At 38.0% G+C, this 27,502-nt stretch overlaps 1 protein-coding gene and 1 non-coding gene across 2 annotated transcripts in view; one reads left to right on the top strand and one right to left on the bottom strand.

The window, feature by feature from the left end:
- The window catches only part of PIK3CG (phosphatidylinositol-4,5-bisphosphate 3-kinase catalytic subunit gamma), a 36,781-nt gene extending 13,968 nt beyond the window's left edge, over positions 1 to 22,813 (bottom strand). Inside the window, exons 1-9 of the mRNA XM_049783120.1 lie at positions 20,819 to 22,813; positions 17,317 to 17,382; positions 16,976 to 17,201; positions 15,222 to 15,325; positions 10,742 to 10,888; positions 8,786 to 8,876; positions 7,924 to 8,054; positions 6,844 to 6,955; positions 3,197 to 3,354 (exon numbers count right to left, since the gene is read on the bottom strand). Of these exons, the coding sequence (XP_049639077.1) occupies positions 3,197 to 3,354; positions 6,844 to 6,955; positions 7,924 to 8,054; positions 8,786 to 8,876; positions 10,742 to 10,888; positions 15,222 to 15,325; positions 16,976 to 17,201; positions 17,317 to 17,382; positions 20,819 to 22,813 (3,030 nt within the window). The remainder of the gene's footprint in view (positions 1 to 3,196; positions 3,355 to 6,843; positions 6,956 to 7,923; positions 8,055 to 8,785; positions 8,877 to 10,741; positions 10,889 to 15,221; positions 15,326 to 16,975; positions 17,202 to 17,316; positions 17,383 to 20,818) is intronic.
- On the top strand, positions 15,535 to 15,636 carry LOC126028549 (U6 spliceosomal RNA). The gene has a single exon (XR_007502444.1). It is a non-coding gene; the product is annotated as a U6 spliceosomal RNA (small nuclear RNA).
- Positions 22,814 to 27,502: the final 4,689 nt, after the last annotated feature.

Raw genomic sequence — 27,502 nt, 5'->3', positions numbered from 1 at the left:
TCCTCAAAATAGTTGTAAAATATCTGCTGTGCACCCTGAGTGCAGACCTCCAGTTCCAAAAGCTAACAAATTTTTGGGTCCAGGTAGTAGACCTTGCTTTTCATGTAACACCATAATAGCAATGATAGCTTGTTCCTAAATTCTCTTTTTGTCTTGGTCTAGGCCTAGGGAATAATTAATTCATGAAAACAGCCCCTGTGAACCGAACCTGATGACCTAACAAAAGAAAGACTAGGTCAAAGTGGTGCTTCCTCTCTCAGTTCCCCTTCCTCCCTGTCCTCTGCCCACCAGTGGGGGATATATGTTTGTAGGCCTTTGCGGAGAAGCTCCCCACTCAATTTTAACCAAAAGCAGGTCAGTTTTTTCCTTCACCCTTCCAAACAGGTTATTTAAATACATTGCATTCATTAACCTTATCAGCTCTGAAGTAGGGCTCCACTAGAGATGAGGACACTTTTCATTCAGAATGTAAATATATACAACATTTTTCGTGCTTACCTAAAAATGGCAGCTTCATTATACAAGAGTTACTATTTAGAGAGTGCAGATACTGGTTCTGAAGGACTTATCTCAAAAAGGGAACATGAAACTTAAGAAACAGAACATCTTTCTGGAAGGCCTGGTTGTACATAAAAATAAAAATTGTCACAAGGTCTGAGTCAAGTGGTGAAAACTTCTGCTCATTGGTGGTGAGCTGGAAACTTCAGAGTTTCTCCACATAACAGCCTTTTGCTGCTGTGTTCATCTGTCCCTGCTTTCAATGAGGGGAATGGGGGAAAGACAGGGGCCAGGCAAGTGCTCTTTAGCCTACACAGTGCTGTGCTTATTTATTATAGAAATGACATTTCTGTCCAAGAACCCATTCAAAAGACTTCTCAACCAAAAAGCTTTCCAAGGTTGAAGCCCTATGGTGGCTGTATCTTACTAAGGCATTGACCATGTGCTGAGTTTCTGGTGTTATCAAGGTAAGAATTGCTTAAAAGTATACATGATTTAAATTTTAATATTTCTCTTTCTGAAGAGAAATAGAAGTTGTACTAGAAGTCATCTGTATCTCTCTCTTTCTCACACACAAACATTAACTCACATTCACACACATATGTAATCTATTCAGTAACTGAGCCAGGGCTCAAAATCCTGTTTTATTTTGATCCAAAGCTCATCCTCTTAACCACAATACCACGCTGTGTTTGTACTGTTTAATTCACAAGCACTTAAATAATCTGAATCAATACTCATTTGTATATGTGTTTATGAGTTTATATGTGTATGAGCTTGTATATTGTATGCTATATAAATTATATATTTATAATCTATATGTACAGATTTTTATATGTATATGTATAGGTACAAACAATGAAATGAATTGAGATTCATAACTGATTCCTCACATTATAGAAAGAAATTTGAATGGCTTAACAAACTTTAGTCACAAAAGATGGAACAAGGAGCCCAGACTTGGAGGCTAGACTGTAAGAAGTCTTGCTGCAAAGGTTCTATTGCTTTGGCTGAAAGTTGTCTGGAGGAGGAAGACCACCTCTCCTTGGTCTCCTTGAACTTAGAATCATTTCATGAAAAAATATTTTGACACTTTACCATTCCCATAGCCACCATGAAAAAGAAGGCTATGAGGATAGTCCTTCTCAAATTTTTAATACTAGTGTATAGTAACAGTAAATGTCTGCAATTCTTGGGGGTTTGACCAATGACTGACATCAGAAATAGACAACAGAAATAGTGTGGTCATATAGAAACAATGAACACCTATCAGTGAGGTCATGTTCTTCATGTGTGTTCTTGAAAGTGCTATAAGTAGTGTTTGCTTAAACCTAGTCAGATAAACCCCACCTCCAGGGGAGATAAATTACTGAGTATTGTCCTTCCTTTAAATGACCACATTACCCCCTTATTGGGAATTATGGTTTTATTTTATACAAACAAAACCTTTTTTCTTTCAGGAAGTTGTCAAAACATGTAATTTCTAACTGTAAAGAAAAACAGGACTGAAACATGTTAAATCTCTGGAAATAGTATGAAACTCAGATAATTTTACAGAGAAAAACACACTAAAAATTCCAAGACTACATCTGGGCTACAGAGATCTCAGTTTCTCTGACAACATACCTGAAACTGTGGGAGGGTTAAGTCTTGCCATCCCTACACTCAAAACTAACCAGAAGTACAAACATGAGCACATGGGGTTTAAAATAGCCTCTTCTAATTCTAGTTTCACTCAACTTCAAGAACCATTGTCCTCTTGCAAAGATCACTTCTTGAGACAGAAAAATAATTTAAATACTAAGAGCAAATCAAATTCCACAACAGAGGCACTAAGAGAGAGACCATTCAGTGGGAATCCAAGACCTGAAACCATGGTGCCTTGTCCCCTAGCCATTTTTCATCCCTGCCACTAACAAAAGAGTGCATTATAGTTGGCATGGCAACTTGTGAGGATTATGTTTATTTACAGTCTATTGTATATGCAAGTGTGAAAAGCTTGGTTCCTTGAACACTTAAACAATTTGATAGTCAAAAGTGGGTGTAGACCAGAAAGAAATGAAAAAGAATGTAGATTGTGAAGGTTCCAGGAAGAGTGGTAGATTTCTTTGGGAGCTTATTGACAGGTAAACAGGACCTATGGCTGCATAGGGAAAGCAGGTTGTACAGAGTCAACAGTTCAACTGGCATGATTTCCAAGAGAGAAGGGACTATCCTTTCTAGATGTGAGATGAGTATACAGTGGTGTAACAAAAACTGCTATATTCGTGGTTTGATGAAAATATACCTGTAGCAAAAAACTGAAAGAGGTTCCCCAAGGTTTGGGGCCTTGAAAAAGATCTGTAACACTGGAATCTTCTAGGCAGTGTCTTGAGTAAATAAGTATTGAGTCTAAACCTGCTTGCCAAAAGCTCATCCTTAGAGCCCTCTCCAGTGACAATGTCAGGCTGGTTGCTCTGTATCTGCCAGTCACAGGGATTTGGAAGACATTCATTGGCTGTTGGTTTTTAGGTGGGAGGATTATTAAGAAATGCCATTGTGCACTTGGGGAAGATAGAAAACACAAAGCCAGAAGAAGGCAAAGGGAGGCCAGAGGAACCATTTTGAGAAGACGGAAGTCAGGGTGTGGTGAGCTGTAGACACCACCTGGATGGCCTTAGCAGGCAGCTATCAAGAGGGAAGGAGGGACGCTACTTACCTGAAATTTCTGGAAGTGAGGGCTTGTCTTCTTTCCAGAAGTTCCCATCACAAACAGGAAGTCTGGGGTGAGCACAAATGGCACTCTTTCTTTATTAATGCCCAGAAAACTTTTGTAATTCCCAAGAATGTGCCCAAAGTCAATATGGAATAAATTTCCTTTAAGAGAAGAAAATGCCTGACATTATTACACTTGACAGCATTATGCCTAATAGTGCTCTGGTATGTTTATTTCTTGGGAAAATATATTTTTAGGTCACACTCTGTGATGCTCAGGGGTTACTCCTAGCTCTGTGCTCAGAAATTATTCCTTGCAGGCTTAGTGGACCATATGAAATGCCGGAGGCAATCAAACCTTCGTCGGCTGTGTGCAAGACAAATGCCCTACCAGCTGTGCTAGCACTTAGGACCCCTTATTTCTTGAAATGTTTTTAAGTTGTTTGAAAATGAGCAATCTTGGGTAAGGGCTATTTTTTCACTCTGTATCAGTTCAGCTATTTTTGTCCTTTACACGTGTGTGAGTAGAAGCCACAAAGCACTCTTTGAACCCAGTATGTTTATTTCTATCTTTTCCATGTCCTTTAAATGACAGTCAAGGTATAATAAGATATTCTAGTCTAAAAATTATTCTTAGAAATATTAAATCAGAACTCTTGCAAATGCATTATCATCAGACCCAAGACACTTAGCTCTTTGTATAACTCAAATAAATTGATATTTCCCTCTGGTTATTGGGGAGGCATTCTAGCTTTTGCTTTTAGGTAATCAGACAAAAGTAAATCACTTTGAATCTCCTTTGGGTCAGTATCTACCATTGTCACTACCACAGTTTTCACCATTTCTTCTCCTTTATCTAACACTAGCAATTGTCCATAAACACAGGATCTCTTTTAACTCAAAAAGGGAATAGGCCATTTATTCTAATCTGGTTCTTTTTTTGGCTTAACTTTTCTTTTTGATTTTTTTTGTTTGTTTTTTGGAGGTTGTACTGTGACTTTTTTTTGTTTCTTTGTTTTTAATAACAATATCTTTATTTAAGCACCATGATTACAAATATGCTTGTAATTGGATTACAGTTATAAAAAAGTACACTCCCCTTCACCAGTGCAACCCTCCCACCACCACTGCCCCCCCCAGCACTCTCCTCCCCAACCCCTACCTGTATTCCAGACAGGCATTTTATTTCTCTCCCTCACTACCATTGTCATGATAGTTGTTGGTATAGTTATTTCTTTAACTGCTCTCACCACTCTTTGTGGTAAGCTTCATATAGTGGGCTGGTCCTTCCAGCCCTCATCTCCTGGGTATTATTACCATATTGCTGACTCAACTTTTTAATTGAAATAGCATTTCAGATTTAAAAATATCTGGGAGTTTTTAGTTGTTTCTGTATAGCCAACACTTAATCACACTTATTTTGCTTGTTTCTGAGATATGAATCTATTCTACTTCTAGCCATTCTCTGACTTTAATTTTCTTAGATGTCATTTATTTGCCTGGTAATTTAGTTTTGGGATTATGCCCAGCAGCATTTTAGGAGTACATGAAGTGGGAGGGATTGATCCTGGAGCTCTCTTAAGTAAAGCTTGCAGTACAGTCCTTTGCAGTGTCTCTGTGGTCCTTTAAAGCTTATTTCTTATATCATCTTCTTTTATATAATTCTTATATGCTTTATAGGATGATCACAACTTGAGTCCCTACATGATAATGACTTTGAGATATGAACTCCAGTCCTCAACTTCATTGAAAAATTTACTATGCTGCTAGAGGGAATGAGGAGTTAGTGTTCTGTGAGTACACTGTGTTAGCTGTGGAAGATGAAAATATGTTCAGGAGATGGATAGTGGTTGTTCAACAATTCTACTTAACTATTAACTTTAAAATGGCTACAATGGGAGCTGGATCTATATTATAGTGGGTATGGCACTTGCCTTGCAGGCGGCTGACCTGTGCTTGAGCCCTGGCATTTCATCTGGGCCCCCAAATTTACCAGGAATGATTCCTGAGTGCAGAACTAGGAGTAATACCTGAATGCTGTTGGGGTGTGGATTAAATACAAACAAATAAAAATGGCTTAAAAATGGTGCTGCCCAATCACAAGTGTCACTCGGGTGCATGTGTTGCCCAGGCTACCTCAGCACATGTTGCCTGCATCTCTTAAGATGTGGACTTTCAGTTTATCTCCATTGATAATAATATTTGCCATTGGCTTGTGGTAGATGACCTTGACTATATTGAGAAAAGTTCCTTTCATTCCCATCTTGATGAGGGTTTTTTATCAAGAATAGGTGTTGGGCCTATATGAAAAAATGTTCCACATCACTAATCATCAGGGAAATGCAAATCAAAACTACAATGAGGTGGTACCATCTCACACCACAGAGACTGGCACACATCACAAAGAACAAGAACAATCAGTGCTGGCTGGGATGTGGAGAGAAAGGAACTCTTATTCACTGCTGGTGGGAATGCTGTCTAGTCCAGCCTTTATGGAAAACAATATGGAGATTCCTTGAAAAACTGGAAATTGAGCTCCCATATGATCCAGTTATTCCACTCCTAGGGATATACCCGAGGAACACAAAAATACAATTTAAAGATCCCTTTCTCACACTTATATTCATTGCAGCACTATTTATAATAGCCAGACTCTGGAAACAACCAAGATGTCCTTCAACAGATGAACGGCTAAAGAAACTGTGGTACGTATACACAATGGAATATTATGCAGCCATCAGGAGAGATAAAGTCATGAAATTTTCCTATATGTGGATATATATGGAATCTATTATGTTAAGTGAAATAAGTCAGAGGGAGAGAGATAGACACAGAATAGTCTCACTCATTTATGGGTTTTAAGAAAAACTAAAGACATTACTGTAAAAAGGCCCAGAGACAATAGAGTTAAGGGATGGAAGGGGCCAGAAGAATCAGCTCACAATTTGAAGCTCACCACAAAGAGTGGTAAACTCTGTTAGGGAAATAACTACACTAACAACTAGCATGACAATATTAAAGAATGAGAGAAGTAAAATGCCTGTTGTGAATATAGGCAGGGGTGGGGTGGGGCATTGGTGGTAGGAATGTTGCACTGGTGAAGGGGATATTCTGTTTATGACTGAAACCCAACTACAAACATGCTTGTAATCATGGTGCTTAAATAAAGATTTATAAAAAATAATGTGGGCTTTCATACTTTCATATTCTAACACTGGAATATGTATTGGGGCTCTCTCTCCACTCTGGAGAAGCCCACATTCTCTCCTGAGCATTTTCTCTCTCTCTCTCTACTTCTCTCTCTCTCTCTCTCTCTCTCTCTCTCTCTCTCTCTCTCTCTCTCTCTCTCTCTCTCTCTCTCTCTCTCTCCCTTTCTACTTCTCCTTCTCTCTTCCCTCCCCCCCCGAACTTCTTCAGATAGTCCAAATAAATCCTACCTGTTTTACTTCAAAAATGTCTTAAAAGGGGAAGGAAGATAGTGCGGCAGATAAGGCACTTTCTCTGCAGCAAGTTATGATCTCACCAGTTGTGATCCCCAAGCTTGGACGTGGCCCAAAACAACAACAAAAAATGGTTAAATGGTTAAATGGTAAATTTTTATGTTATGTATACTTTACCATAGTTTCAAAAAAAGCCAACACAAAAACTCACCCATCTCTGTGATCATAATATTGTCGTTGTGTCTGTCACCTATTCCAAGAACAAAGGTTGCCACACAGTATCCTGCACAGGAATAGACAAATCTCTCCACAGCAGCCTGAAACTAATCAAAATGCATCTGAATATTCCTTGTGTTTTAACTACAATGAGCAGCACAAATCTCTGCCTAAGGATTTCCAACAAGAAATATTTCTAACAAGAGAGTATTTGGGTTCTGCTTCCAGAATTGTGCAGGATTTTCTGAATGTTATATCAAGAGTCAAATTTTTCATAGTTGTACTAATATTTAGGTCAAAGGTCAATGATTGCAGTAGCACAAGGAATGAACAGGAAACCATAATTGAATTCTAGGGCTTACTTCTTTTTATTGGCTTCATTTGCCAGCAATTATATAGGATTATTAATTTCTTTTTCTTCAATGAGTATATATTTTGCTCATGATCACTTCAAGTATGCCTGGGTTCATATAGTAGCATGTATAACAGACTATAAATGCTACAAATGACATTTTCTTCCCCAAAGACTCTAAAGTATGCAAATGAGATGTGCTAATCCTGTGCAGCAAAATCCAACCCATCTAACCACACAGCTTGTGAAGACTTTAGCAGATGTACTTTAGAGAAATGATGGAATGACATTTCCACATCCATAATTTATCATTTACATTAGATTGCTGTGATAAATTATAAATATATAGGTTTATGGTTTTCCTGTTGAATAACAAAGACAGATAGTCATAAGAAAGTATAACAAATTATTTTTGCATAAAACCAAATATTACTCAAAGCATGCCTCTTAATCAAAGGAGAAGCAAAATACTCATGAAGCTTTGAACCAAGTGCCATTATACAGAACCACCAGGGTAAATCAGCAGAGACCCCTATTGCCTTAGGAGCAAAGGTCTCCTTTGGTAAGGCAAGTCTCTGGGAAAGCCTTTTGAAAAATGTGAGACCATTCTTATTAAATAAAACTGTAAAGAGCTTTGTGGTGTGTGTGTGTGTGTGTGTGTGTGTGTGTGTGTGTGTGTGTGTGTGTGTGTGTGTGTGTGTGTGTGTAAAAATAGGAGCTCACCTTTTCCTCAATAGGACACTTTTCTTTGAGCCAATGGTTCAGGACTTCATCTTTAAATGCACCTGTGTTGCCCACCGTACTTTGCTGGATTTTGGCAATTGTTGTGGCATCTTTCACAATCTCTATCATGCCTACCAGAAGAAGCACAAAGTTTAATACAAACAGGGGCCACGCTGCTGGCCCAGAGGAGGAAAGGGCTACATCTTTGTTAATTCTAAGACAGAGGGCTTTATCCACCAGAGAGATCTATTTTTCAGGTTCATGTAATTGATTTTTAAGAAAAGTAAAATAAGGAAGATGAGGAGGGGAATATAAAAAAAGTGTAGAGCATGGTTTCAGTGCCCCTGAATGAAAAGAGGAGAGGGTAAAAGGTAATATGTAAAAACATATATGTTCTGAGCACATCCTTCTTGTGGCAGCCTGTACCTTTTCCCTTTTTAATTACAGGGTCAAATGGAAATGGTTTTGTATAGTTTTCAAATAGGAAATGGAACAAAAATGTTTGATTGAAACTAAAATGTTAAGTGTCTGTTAAAGCACCTAAGATTAGAGTAATAGCTTTGATAATGTGAATTCTGGGATATTAAAGTAAGTGACAGATCTCTGTCTATTTTTAAATGTTACTGTTAGAGAGAAATTTAATGGCAATGAAAAGAGTTAGAGTTAAGAACTGGAGAAGTAGAGGTGGAACAAGTTCTTACTAAAATCACTTCCATGTATAGTCAGCAGCTTTGGAACATTGCCTTCCTTTCTTTATGGCTTGTGGTAACAATCTTCTAGTTACTAAGCGCCTACAAAGGAGGAATTATGATCCTTTATAACAAGTTGAGTCCTATATTCTTCTCCTGAGATAACTACATACCTATTTTGTCACCAGTTGAAATGCAGCCATATGGCAAGAGGCACAGATCCAAAGATTCCGTCTCCCAAATGGACTCCATGATTCGTAGAATCTGAGTATCAAATACAAAAAATGTTGTCATAACTAGATATCAATTAATATCATAGAGACATGCCTGAACTATTTAAAATATCAAATCTATGGCTAAAACTACTTTTATTAACAAGTACTTTAAATTATTCCTTTTTCAGAAATTTGTTAATTTAGATAAAGATAAAAGAAAGAAGATTACCTTGATTTACACAACTTCCATTTATTCAAATATTCCTTTCTACTTACATGTATATTACCATATATTGATTAAAAATTTTATTCTTAAAAATTCTTACTAGTTTTAATCTTCAAGGCACTCAGCTACAATCAAGTCAACCATAACAACTGATGATTATTGATAGAACACTTACCTGGCAATTGCTTTAACTCTCTACTGTGGATATGATTACTATTCCTATTCTGTAGGTGAAGAGATTGAGGTTTAAAGAGAGCTTAAATAATTTGTCCTTGCTTAACAAACTGTATGCCTCAGCAACAAAACAAAGTAGTAAATACAAGGAAAGTGGGGACTTTCTAGGAAAATAAAAAAGACAGTAGTGAAATTTAGTAGTTTTGAAGTACCCATTACTTAGAGTAATATAAAAGAGTCTATAGGTTTATTTGAAATTTAATAAATTTTGTTTGTTTGTTTGTTTGTTTTTTGGGTCAAACCCTGCAGCACTCAGGGTTACTCCTGGCTTTAAGCTCAGAAATTGCCCACAGCAGGCTCGGGGGAATATATGGGATGCTGGGATTCCAACCACTGTCCATCTGCATGTAAGGCAAACGCCTTACCACTGTGCTATCTCTTGGGCCCCTTAATAAATTTTCAATAGGCTTGAAGGTTTCTTTTTTTCTTAAAAAAAAAACCAACACTTTAAAGCAATGTATATACCATTCTTGTAAAGAAAGCAAAGCAGGGGCCGGAGCGGTGGCACAAGCAGTAAGGCGTCTGCCTTGCTCATACTAGCCTAGGATGGACCGCAATTCGATTCCCCTGTGTCCCATATGATCCTCCAAATGGGGAGCTATTTCTGAGATCATAGCCAGGAGTAACCCCTGAGCGTCACTGGGTGTGGTCGAAAAACCAAAAAAAAAAAAAAAAAAAAGAAAAGAAAAGAAAAGAAAGCAAAGCAATAGTTATTGTTTCTGCAGTAGAAATAAGCAGAAACAGAAACAAAACAGGATAATATTTTAAATAGACTACACTGATATCATGGTTATCTTTTTAAAAAAAACTCATTAAAGATTACAAATGATGTTGCCTAAAATGTAAAACTACTAGAATATGGAGTTTTGAAATTTAAGTTAATACAGAGACATCGTAACATATGAAAATAATTAGCATTGATAACTTTCTCTTTTTCTAGTCTAGTAAACCATTCACACTGATGGTTTAACCATATTCTTCTTCTATCATTACTCGCTCATATATGGTTTCCCTTTCTAATTATTCACTTGTGTCTGTATTTGTGGCACACATACATAAGGAAAACATCCTATGTCTATAAATTCATTTATCTATGAATACAAATAAATTGATTCTAGGGGTAACTATGTTTAGTATTCTATTCTCTATATCTTTAAGTTCCCATACTAAGAATAGCTTGTAGAAAGAGAATATAAATAAAGGAAGTAGATTGGGCAATATGGCAATGTTGGATATGTATATTTTCAGAAGTGTGTAGAACTGTAATACTACTGGGCTATGTAATAGTGATCAAATAATAATTATTCATACTTTTTCAATGAAAACAGTTGTGTAATCTTGATTATTGTTTATTAAGCAAGAGAATGTGAGAAGAATGAGTAGAAGCCAATTTTTAAAAATATACTCATTGTATACAGAAATATTTTCTCGGATGAATCGAAAAGAAACCTTACCTGCAAAATAAGCATGTCTTGCCGGAGATCATCACCGTGTTTAAAGATAATTCCAATTGTTTCATTGGATAGAGCTGTAGGGTCTGCATATTTAAACTCTAGCCATAGGGGCTTCTTCTTTGAAGCCATCACTTTGCATTTCTCAATCTGTAAAGAAACAGTTATATGCATATATATATACACAATACACATTGGAGACTTGAATCCTTTGTCAGAACACCACTATAAACAATCAGGGAAAAGTTCTAGTTAGAAAATAAGTTAATACTGGGTAAAAATAAAGAATTGGGTAAAAATGTAGATTCTTGCTTTATCTGGAAATGAGAGAAACTTACAGGACTTAAACTAGGGGTTCTCAAGCTGTGCTCCAGAGGCAGTGTCAGTGAAAATGTAGGACTGTGGCAGATCCCATCTGTTGTATATATTGCCTCCTGGATCTCGAATGCTCTACTGTTCCTTTATATATAAAGCAGCATCACTGTTTTATGTTTATATATTTGTTTTCTTTCTATAAAGTTGTTTCCTCCTGAGATTTAATTAGAAAATAAATAGTACCAGGGAGCTGGAGTGATAGCACAGTGGTTAAGGCATTTGCCTTGCACACGGCCAACCTGCGTTCCATCCCCAGCATCCCATATGGTCCCCTGAGCATGTCAAGAGCAATTTCTGAGTCTAGAGCCAAGAGTAGCTCCTGAGCACCACTGGTTGTAGCCCCCCCCCCCAAATCAAACAGAAAAAGAAATAAAGTGTACTACTACTATCACAACTGAGTAGATAGACTATATGCCAAGTCTAACAAGAGGAAATTTAGTGGCAATAAGTAGAAATCTAACACTTTGGTACAATATCTTCTCCTCTAAATACCTTAATACACCCAAAGTTCAAAACTGGGAAAAGGTGACTGAGTAGCTACTCATTTCAGAATAAATATCAGAGTTTTAGCCAAAAAATGAACCATGGAACAAAAATGAGATATTATCTTCATAAAAAGCAAACACATCTGAAGTTATAGCAATACACCATAATTTATACCATTCTCTAAATGAAGGGAAGCAAATAGTGTTTACTTTTGCCATAGGTTCAATTTACTGTAATGGTATATAAAATTAAACATGCAATAGAGGCATTTCTCCCTCTGTCCATGAGGCTAAACAGCTACAGGAGTTGGTACCCTAATAGAAACAACTAGAAACTGAGTAAAATGATTCAACTACTTTTTAACTGGCACAATCTAATGATGACTCTGAAAGATGGGAAACAAAAGAGAAATGAAGCCCTGCTTCCCTTCTGACATTGCTCCCCTCAACTTTTATGCCTAGGGTAGTTTCTAGACTACAGCTCAGATAAAGGTGCTTTGAAGAGAATCCATTGTATTGAGGTCCACTTTGTAGATAATTTAAGCTCCAGAATGAAAGGAGAAAAGAGGAGACAGTAGAAATATTATCTCAGTGCTTGCTTAGATAGCACATATAATAAAACTAAAACTAAAAACAAACAAACAAAACCAAAACCAAAAACAGAGATTAACATGAGCCCCATGCAGGACATTGAACTTCTATAAAAATGTTCCCCTTTTTTTCTTTCTTTTTTTATTGTTGGCAAAGTGAATTGCAAATCTTTCACAGTAATATATATATATATATTGGGTTTTGGGCCACACCCGGCGGTGCTCAGGGGTTACTCCTGGCTGTCTGCTCAGCAAAAGCTCCTGGCAGGCACGGGGGACCATATGGGACACCGGGATTCAAAAACCACCTTTGGTCCTGGATCGGCTGCTTGCAAGGTAAACGCCGCTGTGCTATCTCTCCGGGCCCTCACAGTAATATTTAAGGCACACAGCAGTAATGAATTTGGGGCATTCCCACCACCAGGGTTGTCCTCCCTCCACCCTTGTTCCCAGCATGCATTCCACTTCCCCCTCCTCTATCCCCAGTAATGCTAGTACAACTGTTCACCCCATATACAGCTTGATGTAGATTGGATACTGTTTCTGCTGTCATTGACTTTGGACTTTGTATTCCAGTCTGATAAAAAAAAATGTTCCCCTTTTTATTTTGTGCAATCTAAAAACAAAACTCAGAAAAGATTGGTAGTATCTCAAGTTGCAGAAGCAGGCTGGGGATGGCATTAGATGATGAATAACATGGGTGGAGGTTTTGGGTGGAGGAGATCAAAGGTACCAACATCCAATTATAAAAAAAAATCATTGGAATGTTATTTATAACATGGTAACTATAGTCAATAATATTGTATTGCATAGCCAGACTCTGGAAACAACCAAGATGTTCTTCAACAGATAAATGACTAAAGAAACTGTGGTACATATACAGAATGGAATATTATGCAGCCATCAGGAGAGAGGAAGTCATGATATTTTCCTATACATAGATGGACATAGAAATTATTAGGCTGAGTGAAATAAGTCAGGGGGAGAGAAACATACATAGAATAGTCTCACATATCTAAGGGTTTTAATAAAAATAAAATACATTATTGTAATATTGCCCAGAGATGAGGGCCAGAAGGACTAGCTCTCTATATAAAGCTCACTATATGGGTGACTGCAGTTAGCACAATAATAACTACCATGACAATGTAAATTAGAGAGAGAAATAGAATGTATGAGTCAAATACAGGCAGGGAGTGTGGTTGGAATGATATGGAGTGAATTAGTGTGGGAATATTACCCTAATGAAGGGGGGGGTAGTCTTTTTTGTGACTAAAACCCAACTACAGTCATGTTTGTAATCATGGTGTTTAAATAAAGATAAAAAAGAAATAAAAAAATAATATTGTATTGCATATTTGAAATCTGCTAAGAACTATATGTTGAAACTTCTTTTCATAAAAAAGTGATTTTCTATGGTGACACTTGCTAAGTAAACTTACTGTGATTGTTATTTGCATTAATATACAAATATCTAAAGGTTATATTGTACACCTAAAATAATATCATATATCACTTATAAGTTGATAAAATGTTGGCTAAATTTTTCCTATTTTGATAAAAGTATAAATCCAAGAATCTGGGGGAATAGCTCAAGTGATAACTATATGCTTAGTATGATTTAGCAAGGTCCTGAGTTCAATCCCTCTCACTCCAATAGTTCCCCCAAGCATTTCTAGGTATATCCTGGTGGGCTCCATTGGGCTCAAACACTGATGCTTCAGGCCTGTACCATCTGGTTAATCATAGTTGGTCATGCTTTTTGACACAATCATTCTCAGGACCAACATAAGATAATTTTAATAGTAAGAGTAAACAGGGATATAATATACAGAAATTAAAGAATTACAGAAAAATTATCAGAACATATGTAAACCAGAAGAAAATGAAGCCAAGAGGATAAAACCCAGTCAACTCAAATTTCTATATCCAGAGAAATGCTTTAAATACATAGGTAAAATAATAAATTCTTCAGGCAGAGATGAAGGCCTAAAAGATAGTATAGGGTTTGCTTGTTTTGCATCTTTGCATTTGTTTTGATTCTCTAGCATCTCATATGAATCCTCAGGACCACCAGAAATAATTTCCAAGAAAAAAAAACCTCCTTTCTTCTCCAGGCAGAAAGATAAAAGAATTATTAGAAGACTTAAATTATATAATAACATTAAAAGTTGAAGGAAAATAATGCTAGTTGGATCAGAGAGATAGTTCAGCAAGTAGGGCACTTGCCTTGCACACAACTAACCCAGATTCAGTTCTCAGAGCCTTCTGTGAATGATTCCTGAGCAGGAAACAGAGTGTATGCCCTGAGTACTGCTGATTATGACCTCAATTAAATTTTGTTTGTTTGTTTTTTTGGCCATATCCAGTGACGTTCAGAGGTTACTTCTGGCTCTGTGCTCAGAAATTGCTCCTGGCTTGGGGGACCATATGGGACACTGGGGGATCGAACTGCGGTCCGTCCTGGGTTAGTGCATGCTAGGCAAACTCCCTACTGTTGTTTATGGTCTATATAGACTATATAGTAAAGCAATAATGATTATCCAAAATAGCAAAATTAGAGCAGATCTGTGGTCTGTGATGGGTAGGAATCAGGGAAGAGTTGGGTGGATGATGGAGAACACTAAGATCAAAGGAATAGTAAACTTTTTCTATACCATGTCTCTGGATATCTATCTTTACTGCTATAATTATATATTTTTTTTACTTATTAAAATTCAGAAATGCATACAACATGAACAAAATTTATGGTATGTTCACGATTTCTTAAGAAAGCTCATATAAAATGAAATGTATAGGCTGAGTACTTAGCTTAGTAGTAAGTACTAAGAGAAGGAGACTTAGGATTTGGTTCTGACACTAAAAATTTATGGCATCTACCTGGTGTTGCAGCTTTGCATACCCAGTGATCAGAGAAGTTCTTGACCACAGCTCATTCCAGCTTCTTTTTTTCCTCTATTTTTTGGACCCATCAAGCCCAAACAGATGTTGCTGTGGCATAATGACCATGTGAAGATGTCAAGTGATACTTACCACTAGGGCTCCTGCTCTCAGTCCTGGATCATATGGAACTCTAAAGCTTTGGGGGAGCTTCAAATCCTGTAGGTTTTCAAGCTTTTGCTTAAGTTGTGAAATAACTGTCAGAATCAAAAGCACAGGTGAAATATGTGAGTTCAAGAAACCATCAGTATTATTTAAAGCAGTTCCTAAGACCATAGCTATATATTTTCTACATTTGATATAGTGTGGAACAGAAGAGCAAGGGGGTAGATTTCTGTCTACTAACTATCTAAATCTGAACATGTAAGTAGTAGAATATTTATTAAAAATACATGGGATACCGTGCTCGCTTTGGCAGCAAAATACTAAAAATTGGAACAAATCAGAGAAGTTAGCATGGCCCCTGCACAAGGATGGCACGAAAATTCGTGAAGCATTCCATATTTAAAAAATAAATACAGGGGATACCAAGATAATCTGGTAGACATTTTGAGGGTAATGTTAAGGAATTGATACTTTAGTTTTCTTTACAACATGTGAAACTTTAAACTTCCATCTGATTTGGAGAACAGACCTTATCCAGTCATATTAAATGACATTCAGTTACACTTCTGTAAATTTCTTTTCAAAAGAGGAAATTACATGGTATGGAAATGGTATGAGAATCTTAAGATTCTAAAGGCAAATATACTTAAGTTTTAAATTACTTCCTGAATTATAGACTGGAGAAAAACAAATGTTTTACTTTCTTAAATAAAAATAAAACAAAATAGGATTATTATTATTATTATTATTATCATTTGGGGGCAGATTACTAGTGTACTGGAAAAGAATAAAAAGGAAAAGTGAAAATTCACAGCATTAAGAAATGTATTGGAATTTTTTTAGAATAAGTCATAGTGTAGGATCTTGTTAAGTAAAAATGCTGTGTATATATATGTATCACCCTTTATTTCAAGGTTTATAGTTTATTATTTCAGAAAGATGAATTAATGACTAAAATTTAAGTATCAACCAGAAATTATGGGACTATAGAAAGGAGAGATTAATTATCCTAAAGTAGGATAGAATTTATCAGGATAGGGTAAGAAAGCAATATTGAAAGCATTTTGAAAAAACATACTCTGATATATGTATTTGTACATATATATGTGTGTTTGTGAAAAATTTAAATAGATTTTCGAGTACAAGAGATAAACACAGAGGTTAGGGCACATGCCAAGAATTTTTAGGTGCACCCCTTATGGTTCACAGTATCACTGAAGAGATCTGGGTACCCCTCGCATTTCAGGACCCTTCCAGCATAATATCATGGGCCTTGCACTGAACTACTGACCTGATTGGCTGAGTCTTATGGTCAGTTCCCCCTGAATCTCCTGGATACCAATTGTGAAGCTTACCACAAATTACCTTCTCAGTTATTTTAAGATGGAAAATTTTAAAAATACATACATATTTCTAAAGATAGGAGAAAAAAAGGTTAAAGTCTGTATATAACTCATCTTCATGTGTATATAAATTATTTAAAAATATGGTGTACAACTCAATTTTGGAAGAGGTTTGAAACCTATTACAGGAAGTTCACCACCAAGAATATTTAAATCTTCATAGTTTTAAATATATATTTGCTTGTAAAGGAGGAACTTGCTTATTTTATACAGACAGAATATGTAAAAGTTTGGTTTTGGCCACCTTTAGGAAGGTACAACTTGCCTTCCAGAAGGAAGAATTACAGGGATAATGACATGTGGAGCTTATGACAGATGGAAAGAGAATCATGAAAGTACCTTGGGAACTGACGTCATACTTGTCAGCAGAGAGAGATTTGATGTCAATGGTGATCTTCTCTAACATCTCGATTACTTGAACTTGGTGTGTAAAGTCTTGCAGCATGGCCATGCCACAGCCCCTCAGATAGGCTTCCAGGATCACAGCAAACCTCTGCTGATAGTGCCTGGACTGGGCTATCTCACTTCTCAAGAACCAAAACAAGAAGTGACCAATTCTCTTGTTCTGAGAAGATGGGGGATAAGACGGTTGGAAATCATTATGACTAACCCTGTATTTCTACCAGTCTATCATTCTAACTTTTAACATGTCATGTTTTTATCAAAATAGAAGTACTTACTCTTAATGCACGCTTCAGTAGAAATCTGGCAAGGGCACTGTCATGGTAGGGTTCAAATTTCACAGCCTAGGGGAAGAGCACATTAGCATTGTAGGAATGCACCTCTTGTTTGTTCATCAGCAAAAAGGTGGGGAGACAGAAAGAGACAGGCTCTCCATCTCCCTTGAATATTGCAGTAAGGGTGACTACTCATAACCTTAGTTCACTTCTTTCTTTTCTAAGACATTTTGGCCCAAAGTAAATAAGTTGCTTAAGGATCAGGATCAGAACTAGAACGTTTAACTCATGTTTGCCATGTGTATTTGGTCACTTCATAGGTGAAGAGGGAAGGTCATTCGCTTCATTTGTAAGGAAGATAGAAGGGAGAGTGGAGATGACGAGAGCAAAAATCTATACTAGCAGAATGTAAGAGAAGTGGCTGGGAAAAAAATGGACAGGAGAGACCAAGTGCATGGAAGAAATAAAATATTTTCTAGCTGTGAATCCCCCGGCTTTTATTCTTTTTTATGTGTTTGGCATCTCCTGGTAAGTTGGTGAGCTGCCTCTGAAGTTTCACTATAAGGAAACTACAGGGCTGGATCTATACAGCAGTCACTCATATGCCATGCTGTGGTTATATAGAGATTTGCCTAAACACATCTTATTATCAATATTTCTTCAAGTTTAGCGGTGTTCAGTTGCCTGGTAGCTCTCATAAAGCTTATACAGGCGAGAGCTCTGTGATAGAACTAAAAGAACCAATAAAATGTAAAAAATAATAAAATTGTGAATGCAGGGATATTGCTTATTCAATTCTTTGTAAATTTCTATAAGTCTGCAATAGTGCATAATTAAAGAAGCTCTGTAGTGGCATACATAAATTGAAAGGGTAAATGTCCCACACAAGCATAAATATAGGTTCAATTTAAATATTTTACTAATACATGTAACATTGTCACCTTCCCACCCTCAAAGGAAAGGAGAAATTCCAATTGCATTTCATTTTTTAGCATCTGGGAGCTTTTAAATCTGATTTCCAATGTTTACCCTGCTTTTCCAGATTAGAAATGATTTTTCAGTTATCTCCATGCCTTCAAAATGCTTTTTATGGGTGTCAAATAGGTGCCATTATAGCTGTAGTTAAGGATTTCATTCTAAGAATGTGGTTATTTAGCTGCCAGTACTCATGTCAAAAATTCACCTAAGTTTCTAACCCAAATATGAATCTTTTCCACCTTCTTTGTGTTTTACTTCTATAAAGATAATGTTGAGAACAACTTAGACAGGAATGAATCATTTAGCCATATATAAAAATGTATCAAAGTTTTACAAATGACTATTCTCTTTCATATTTTTAATCACAAAGTTAATGTATATCACTTTGTGACCTCTTTCACTTAAGAACAATATTCACTTTCCACTTCAGCAAAAATTTTAATACAAGCAATAAAAACCTATTCACGGCATGTATCTTTGGGCTCATGCAAAATATATGATACTAATTTTTCTTTTGTTTTTTGGGCCACACCCAGTGACGCTCAGGGGTTGCTCCTGGCTATGTGCTCAGAAATCGCCCCTGGCTTGAGGGACCATATGGGACACTGGGGGAATCAAACATCGATTGGTCCTAAATTAGCATGTGCAAGGCAGATGCCCTACCACTTGTGCCACAGCTCTAGCTCATTGATACTCATTTTTTTAATGGATAATTAGAAATCTGAGGTACTTTGATTGTCCTAAAATATTTGTTAGAGTTATGCCAGTCTCTAACATTGTGGGCAGAAAAAAATAATGAGTATATTTGATAAATACATGAAGAGATAAATTGTTAGTGTTTTAAATTTCTGCCTGATGGGATCTAAAAATTTAGACTTAAAGTTGAAAATAACCAAAACACTCATCAGAAAAATCTAGGGACTTCTTATTAATTTAAGTAATGATTAGATAAATTAGTGCTTAACTTTTAGCCTGGCTAATCCTAAATATCTCAGGTCAAGCCTCATCTATTCAGAACTAACAACTGATTCAATCTAAATGAAACATCCCCAGGAAACTGATTTTTTTTCATAATCCTTATAGCTTTTTCCCCACAGCTTTTGTAACAAATTGTTATTAATATTTGCTAGTATGTGTACTCAGTTAATGTCAGTGTTCTCAAGGCATCACAATTTGAAATGAGGAGAGGCAGACTGTCTTGAACACTGCTCAATGTCCAGAATTCAGAGCAGGGCAAGTACTCAGTATATGTGGTTGAATGAATGACTACAACTGTGTTAAAAAATAGCGTCTAATTTCCGGTTTCTTTACTTCCTTTTGTCAAGGAGCACATTAAATTTAAGAATGGCCATAGTAAGCAGGAGAAACTGTTCCTCTTTTCTTTGACTTCCTAAGCAAACTTTAGGGAGATGACTTAACCGGCATAGAAAACTCATGAGAACAGGAATAGAAATACAGTAGGAGACCTAACTACAGGGAATAGGAAGCAAGTTTTCCAGGTTGTGCCAGATATGAGTTGAATCTCTGAGATTCGGAATTCACAATAGTTCTGAATGGGAGTAAACAAGATCAGAGACAAAGATTATGACTTGTAGGAGTCCACTAACTTAACAGTGGATGGAAGTAGTCTATTGGGAAGCAGTGAAAACAAAAGAGCCTGGAGTCAGGGCTCCTGTATTCTCATTCTGTTCTTCCTTCCTTCCTTCCTTCCTTCCTTCCTTCCTTCCTTCCTTCCTTCCTTCCTTCCTTCCTTCCTTCCTTCCTTCCTTCCTTCCTTCCTTCCTTCCTTCCTTCCTTCCTTTCTTCTTTCTTTCTTCTGTCTTTCTTTCTCTCTTTCTTTTTTACAATTTTGAAAAGTTTTATTTTAATTTGTGTTTTTTTTCAGTAATGTACAAATTTAATGTTGGGACTTTCTTTACTTTCCAAATGTGGTTGCAGTTCAATATTGTAAGGAACTAATCATTTATTTGTTAGATTTTCCATAAACATAATGTCTTATTGAGGTTGTTCCCTTTTTTCTGAAATATTTTTTCAAATTTTCTCAAAAGCAATAGTTATCTGATCTTCTTTCAAAGTGTGTAACCCTGAGCCAGTCATCTCAGTGCCTCAATTTCCTTAAATATAAAATGCAGATGTTAATTCGACCTCCATCATAGTTGCTGGGAGAATTAAATGAGGTGAACATAATAAAAACACTTTAATCACTGTGAGCCATGGCCAAAGGCATGCGAAACTCATCATTAATAAAATAATGAGGACAAAGAACTCCCACAGGGTGAAGTTCCTCAAAAGGCAAACTATGAATGTGAAGGCCTTCAAAATGTTTGTCAGCATCCCCTTAAGGACAGTGAAAACAAAGGTAAATGGAACAGTTTACTACTTTTGAGCTGACCTCATCAGACCTACTTTGGTTATGATGCTCTGAGGAAAGGGTATTTGCTGATAACTAAATGGGGTGCCTGTGTACATGCAAATGAAGACCTTAATGGAGAGTTCTGGGTAGGTAGATAACAGCAGGATCCCCTACCTGAACCAGCTGGAGAAGATAATGCAGAACGTCATCGTCCTCCAGGCTTTCCAGTTTCTGAACTGCTATGGCTCTCACATTTTCATCTGAAAAGTTGCAGTCCAGGAGTTGCATGGTTAACCCCACATCTAAAGCACTTTGATCCCAGATCTCCCTTCTGGCTAACAACTGATATGTTTTCGCCACAATTTCTTGCTGTCCCCATTGAACTGAGCTAAAAAGCTTAGGATAGGCTTTGGGATGCTTCAAGCTTTCATATCTGAAATGCCAGAGCAATTCTTTGTCTTCAGCAGTGAGAGGGTTAAGTGGGTCAGTGGCTATGATGGCTTCCAGTTGCTTCCGAAGCTGGTTGGGCATTTCTGCTCGGATTCGGTCCCCCTCAGGGTCTGGGGTGGGCTGGTGCTTAGGCAAAGCAACTGGGTGACAATAGTTGTCCAGAAGAATGGAGATGGACATTGAATTCTCCTTGTCTGGGTTGGTTGCTGATGTGAGCTTGTCAGCATTGAAGGTGCCCTGGTCTTCTGCCTTTCCGGATATCTGCCACATATGGAGCACATATTCCCCATGGCGCAGGAGGAAACGGTGGTCTATGAGCAGCAGGTTCACATAGTAGAGAAGCTGGGCTTTGCCCTTGACCTCAGTGCCAGAGGTTTCTGCCGAGGTCTTACCAGATAGTGCCAGTGCTTTGCCACAATAGATCTGGAGGTTGAGGAGGGCCCCTTTGGGTAAATCCTTGATTTTGATGCTGAACTCTAGCCACACATTCCAGAGTACCTCCTCGGTGAAGGGCTTCGGGTTGGTTCTCCTTTGGCAAAGGACCTGCTGTCCATGCTGAATATTAGCCTCTACCAACACAGTGAGATCTGCATTGCGTGGCAGGACGGGTATGTCAATGCCTCTGATCTTGACCCTAAACTTGCGGTCGCAGTCCCAGAGGGACACAGTGAACACACTCTCGTGGTCCTTCCCGTGGATGGTCAGTTGTTCGTGGTAGCCGGTGACTCCAGTGCAGTCATCCACTAGTGGCCACTCTTCTTCCTTTACTTCGTCCAGGGTTGGATCTGGTGGGGTGTCCAGCACCAGATGAATCTCCTCTCCATTCTTGAGGCATTGCCTCACCCACTGGAAGTTTTTGATAGGGGCCTCACCCACCAAATATTCATCTCGGCCACAGACCCTCAACACAAAGTCCTGTTCATTCTGGCTCTCGGGGATACCCAGCAGAGACTTCTTCTTGGCCATCTTGGTGAAGAAACTCTGGAGGATGGTGCACGGGGTGTCCTCAGCCGACACCTTGATGGTCTGGCTGGTGGTGCTACTGTGGATGACGATGAAGATACAGTTGTTGGCAATCTTCTTACTCAGGTAGTCTGGGAGGGGTTTGGAAGTCACCCAAGGGTGCATGGCATAGAGTTGGGGGTCACGGCCTGCCACTTCAGCCAGGCGTGGGGTGACCAGCCGGCGGCGTGTGAACTCAAGCTCATCATCATGCACGTTGCTGATGTCGGTGACATCGTACCCCATGAGGGCAGTGATCTGTCGCTGGAAGGCCAGCGTGTCCTCGGAGGGTGGCCGCCTCTGCACCAAATGGATCTGACCTGGGCTCTTGGGCAGCGCTTTCCAGTAGTGCAGGCAGTCGAGGGTCTGCACCACTTGGTACTTGTCATAAATCTCATACCACTGTTCTTTCTTCTGGTAGAGCAGCAGAAAGTGATCAGGGCTCAGCCGGTGGTAGAAATCGGCCACTGAGCTGGTCTCCAGTGCACGCAGCCATAGCTGGGCCTTCATCTGCTGCACATTGCAGTGACCGGCCACCTGCAGCAACACCGTCTCAGGGTTCTTGCTGTGGCGCTGGCTAGTGGGCAGCACAAACTCAATGGGGATGAGCTCCATGGAGGACAGGCTGGCAGCTTTGCTGCGCTGTTTCCTCTTCCGCCGCCATGGGCTTCTGTCCTCTCTCAGAACCACGGGCTGCTCAGGGCACTCCTGCTCCATGCCCCGCGCCACCTGTAGGGAACACAGGACCGGGTTAGGGAAAGGCACTCTCGAATTGCATGTCCCTGCAGAAAGATGAATGGCAGACGGATGGCTGGGCATGCACAGGGACACAAAGGGCTTGGAGGCCCTTACATATAAGATACAGAAGAATGTGGATCCTGGTCCCTTCACTTGGAATCAGAAAACCTGATTCCTAGTTACAACCTGAGCTAGTTACATCACCTCTAGACCCTTATTCAATCTGTCAGATAAAGGTTGGATCATCGCTCCGACTAAGAAGGTGAAAATTCAGCCAGGCATAGGCTTGGTCAGTATTCATACAGTGCAGTGATATAATGGTGCATGAATCATTTTCTCAACTTTCTATAGGTTCAAATATTTACTTTAAAAAAAAAAAAGGAAAGGTCCAGCCCTAGAAATATAGTATGGGGTTTACACTGATTGCCTTGCACCCCAGTTTGATAACTAGTACCACATATGGTCCCTCAGCACTGCTGCATGTGACTCTGCCCCTCCCCTTAAAAATAAAAGATAGCAAAAGATTCATTTATTGCTCAAATGTTGACTGTGGTTCTTAAGCTCACTGGAACCCAGAATCAAATCATTCACTGGAAAGATAAAAGCTATAAGGAGTCAGTCAGCTCTTGCTCTGATTTCCTCAGACACTTTACACAGCCTGATGCATGGTATCTATTTTTAAACTATTTTAACCCAGGCCTTACTCCCAATCAACTTCCGGTCTTTTGTTTCATCCTCCCCCTTGCCACTTTATTTATTTATTTTTAGTTAGCAAAGGTAGTCATTCATTCATAAAACTCAAAAGCATTCTGATTCATAAAACTCAAAAGCATTCTGATTGATGACCTTGCAAAAAAGAACATTTGCATTTATTTTGAATTGGAAAGAATGTAAATATTATGATTGTGTATCTCAGGGGTGTTACCAAACCCTGAGTTCTCCTAATATGAAATAAAGGTAAATTTTAGCTTATGCCAATTTATTCTGTGTCTTCTCTATATAGTGGAAAAGTCACAAGATGGAAGGCAGAATTCCTAAATTCTAATTATCTTCTCCTTGGAGTCTATTAAATTATACAATTTCTTTTTTGGTTGTTGTTTAATACTTTCATTTCTATGTACTAGAATTCACAAAACAGTTTCTATGGATCTTTAATAAAAACCCTATATAAGACATTTCAGTATATATGTGACATACTTTATTTAGAAGCTATAATGATAGAACTGTTTGACATATTTTAGTTCAAAATGAATACTGTATTTTGATTTGAATACTTAGTAATACATTACAAGTATCTTCTAGGCAAAACTCAATAATTAAGACAAAAATCTATGTTTCAGAGAACACACTTTTCTATCTTAAATGACTCATTAATTAATTGCTTATGAAATAGGAATAGATGGTGTTACCAAAAAAGGAGAATTTGATTAAAAGATAAGAAACATTTCTGAGGCTGAAGCAATAGAACAGTGGGTAGGGCATTTGCCTTGTATGCTGCCTACCTGAGTTCGATCCCTGTAATCCCATATGGTTCCCTGAGCCTGCCAGGATCAATTCCTGAGAACAGAGCCAGGAGTAACCCCTGAGAACCACAGGGTGTGGCAAAAGAAAGTAAAGAAAAAAAAGTTTCATAAAAGCTAAGCTTCTGCTCAAATCTTGACTTATTAATAAAGTCAGCATTCCCAAAGAATTATCAAGCAGCTTAAAACATTCACTTAGTGGTCTTTTGCTACATTACAGAATAAAGGTAACAATATATAAGATATTCATATTGCTAGCTGGCTTGAAATAAAATAGATTCAAGTTTAGGCAACATACAAACACACTACAATAACTTCTGCATTAATGACACCAAACAATATTATGAGAGATTAAAACAGAGAGAGAGAGGGAGAAGGAGAGGGAGGGAGAAAAAAGATGGAGGAAGGGAGGGAGAAAATCAAGAGAAGTGCGAGAGAGGAGAGAGAGGGAGAGCATATAGTGAGAGAGAGCAGTCAGCAGACTGACTAAATACTCACTGGTTTTTTTTCATGGTTGAGGCTAGAAAGCTTTCTCCTTTGACAACAAGATGACAGAAACACTGCAAGCACAATAATCACAAAGCATGCACTTTTAAGACCACAGAAATCCTGACTGACATACTCCGGGGCTCTCTCTCCCCTATACAAACCAAAAATAGCTCATGCACCTGCAAATCTATTGCCAGAACATTATGGCTATCCACACATCTAGGTTTGAGGTAGACAATGAAGCAAACATTCTGGGGTAAGTATCTCAAGCACCAACAAGAGTTCAGATAAAAATATCCTAGTGAAGGAAGTGTCACTATTCTGAGTCAGACTCAACAAAGAGAGAGGAAAAAAAGAGGGAAGCAATACCTGATAAAGTAATGGAAGTGATGATGCTGAAGGATCATTTGTTTAATTTTTAAAAGCAAAACAAATTCAAATCTCCCCAGAGCGCGTCTAAATTCTTCTGCTTTTCTAGGTCTCCCTTCATATCCAGATGCAGAGGAAGTGTTGCAGTTAACCAGGAAGGAAGTTTTAACCACGTTGATTATTGGTGCGTTGACTCATTTAAAAAGTGTCAGAAATGCATTTCCTGTTTAACATTGAGGATAACACAGGAGAGTGAACAGTGTTTATCATATATATATATTTTTTTGTATACTTTGAACCCATTTTAAAAAGTCACGAGAAACTGAAAATATGTGACGAAACCTAAACATGTAACATATCTTCTGGGTAATTCTAGAGAAACAGATACATTTTACAATTACTATATTGGTTAAGAGAATGATAGAAGGGTTTATGAGTAAAATTAAATTTATTAGTCTTGCAAAGCTTATCCACTTCTAGTTAATTAGTCTTCTCTTAAGGGAACTCAAACAAACTCTTGTGTATACACTGTAAATGAAAAATGGAGCAAGGAGACCGAGTGATCTAGATCCAGTTATCAAGTTCAACATTTTGAAAGACAAGGGTTAGGAGCTTTCAGAATAGGAAAAATTATTAGTTCAAACTGAACATGCTATGTTTCACACATATGTAAATGTGTGTGTGTGTGTGTGTCTGTCTGGGTTTGGGGTGGTGGGTTTCTGTAAATAACGGTTCATTGAGGGCAAAAGATCAGGTTTCTTGCTAGAATGGGAAAATCAAGAAACTGAACATTGGCAGGGAAATAGTCTCTGGGAATCTGTTTTCTGAGTCCCTCATAAATGGAAAAAATCTATAGAAAAGTTATCATAAATCTTGGTTAGAGCAGCTCTCTATCTTCTGGCTGATTTTAACCCCTTTCTGGATCCTCATTCACACTCAGATTCTGAGACAGTGCCCTCTTCTGTCCCAGACTTTCCTGTCCCAAAGTTCATCCTCCATCCTCTTGCTGAAATCCCACAGAGAACAGGATGGCACCAAAGGGTTTTGGCAGAAAGAGTTTCTTTAAATTACTCTGACATCAAGACAAATGATTCTTAGATCATTTAAAAATAGGCTCCTTTAACATAGGCCCCAGGGTCTTAGCTTTCCGCAAATAGTACTCTAGTAGTTGACTTCAGCAAGGAAATCATTTAATTCACAGACTACCTCCCAAATATGCAGTTGGGACTTATCAGCATCTCAAGGAACATTTCTTTTTGGGACTACTTTGTTAAGAGTTGCCTTAATATTTTCAAAACTGATCTTTTGTTGATTTTGAGGGAAGACTGAGGACCCAAACTATAGCACTTGCTAAGGAGTACTCAGAGGTTGGGAGGTTCAGAAGTGGGGATAGTCTAGCTGGGGTTTAGGGTGGGAGAGTAAATCACAGGATCTTGAGCTTAATCAATTTTGTCCCCTGACCATTCAACAGATTCTGTCCCTGACCTAATTCTTTCTATCAAGGGAATCAAATTACACTTATACACATGCAAACACTTCAAACATATACACTCATTACTCACACAATAAATCATACACTTGTATATCATATACACGCTCATGCATGCACAAAATCATATGCATTCAACAATTTATACCCACATACCCAAATACATACATATATATATATATATATATATATATACTCATATGTTCACAGTATACTCTCTCACACACTCATTACTCACACACACACATACACACATGCACGAACATTATCCCAGGAAGACTGATTCTTGACATTCAGGTCTCCATGCTTCTGCAGGTGCTACTCAGCTCATTTTAATTACACAAAGGCCTTCTGTTTTGTGACTAAACTTGCAAATACTTCCACTGTTATTGGCATTTGACATTAAAAGTACCCCTTTCTTCCCTACATTCCCTGTATAGCCACAGAATTTGACTATGTGTAAGTAATATTCCAAGAGAGAAACAGTGCTAAATATTTTCTTCTTCTCAGTGGATACTTTCTGCAAAGAGAGGGGTCTTTATTTTTTTTACTAGTTGAAGACCCCTTAATACTTGCTACCAAACTTGTTCTTTTTTTTTTTTGTTTTCGTTTTTTGTTTGTTTTTGTTTTTGAGTCACACCCAGCAGCACTCAGGGGTTACTCCTGGCTCTATGCTCAGAAATCACCCCTGGTAGGCACAGGGAACCATATGGGATGCTGGAATTTGAACCACCATCCTGCATAAAAGGCAAATGCCTTACCTCCATGCTAACTCTCTGGCCCCTCTTCTTTATTTTTTCT

Source organism: Suncus etruscus, chromosome 1 (assembly GCF_024139225.1).
Source record: "Suncus etruscus isolate mSunEtr1 chromosome 1, mSunEtr1.pri.cur, whole genome shotgun sequence".
NCBI lineage: Eukaryota > Metazoa > Chordata > Mammalia > Eulipotyphla > Soricidae > Suncus > Suncus etruscus.
The sequence above is the reverse complement of the archived record's forward strand: the minus strand, read 5'-3'. Positions and strand labels throughout refer to the sequence as shown.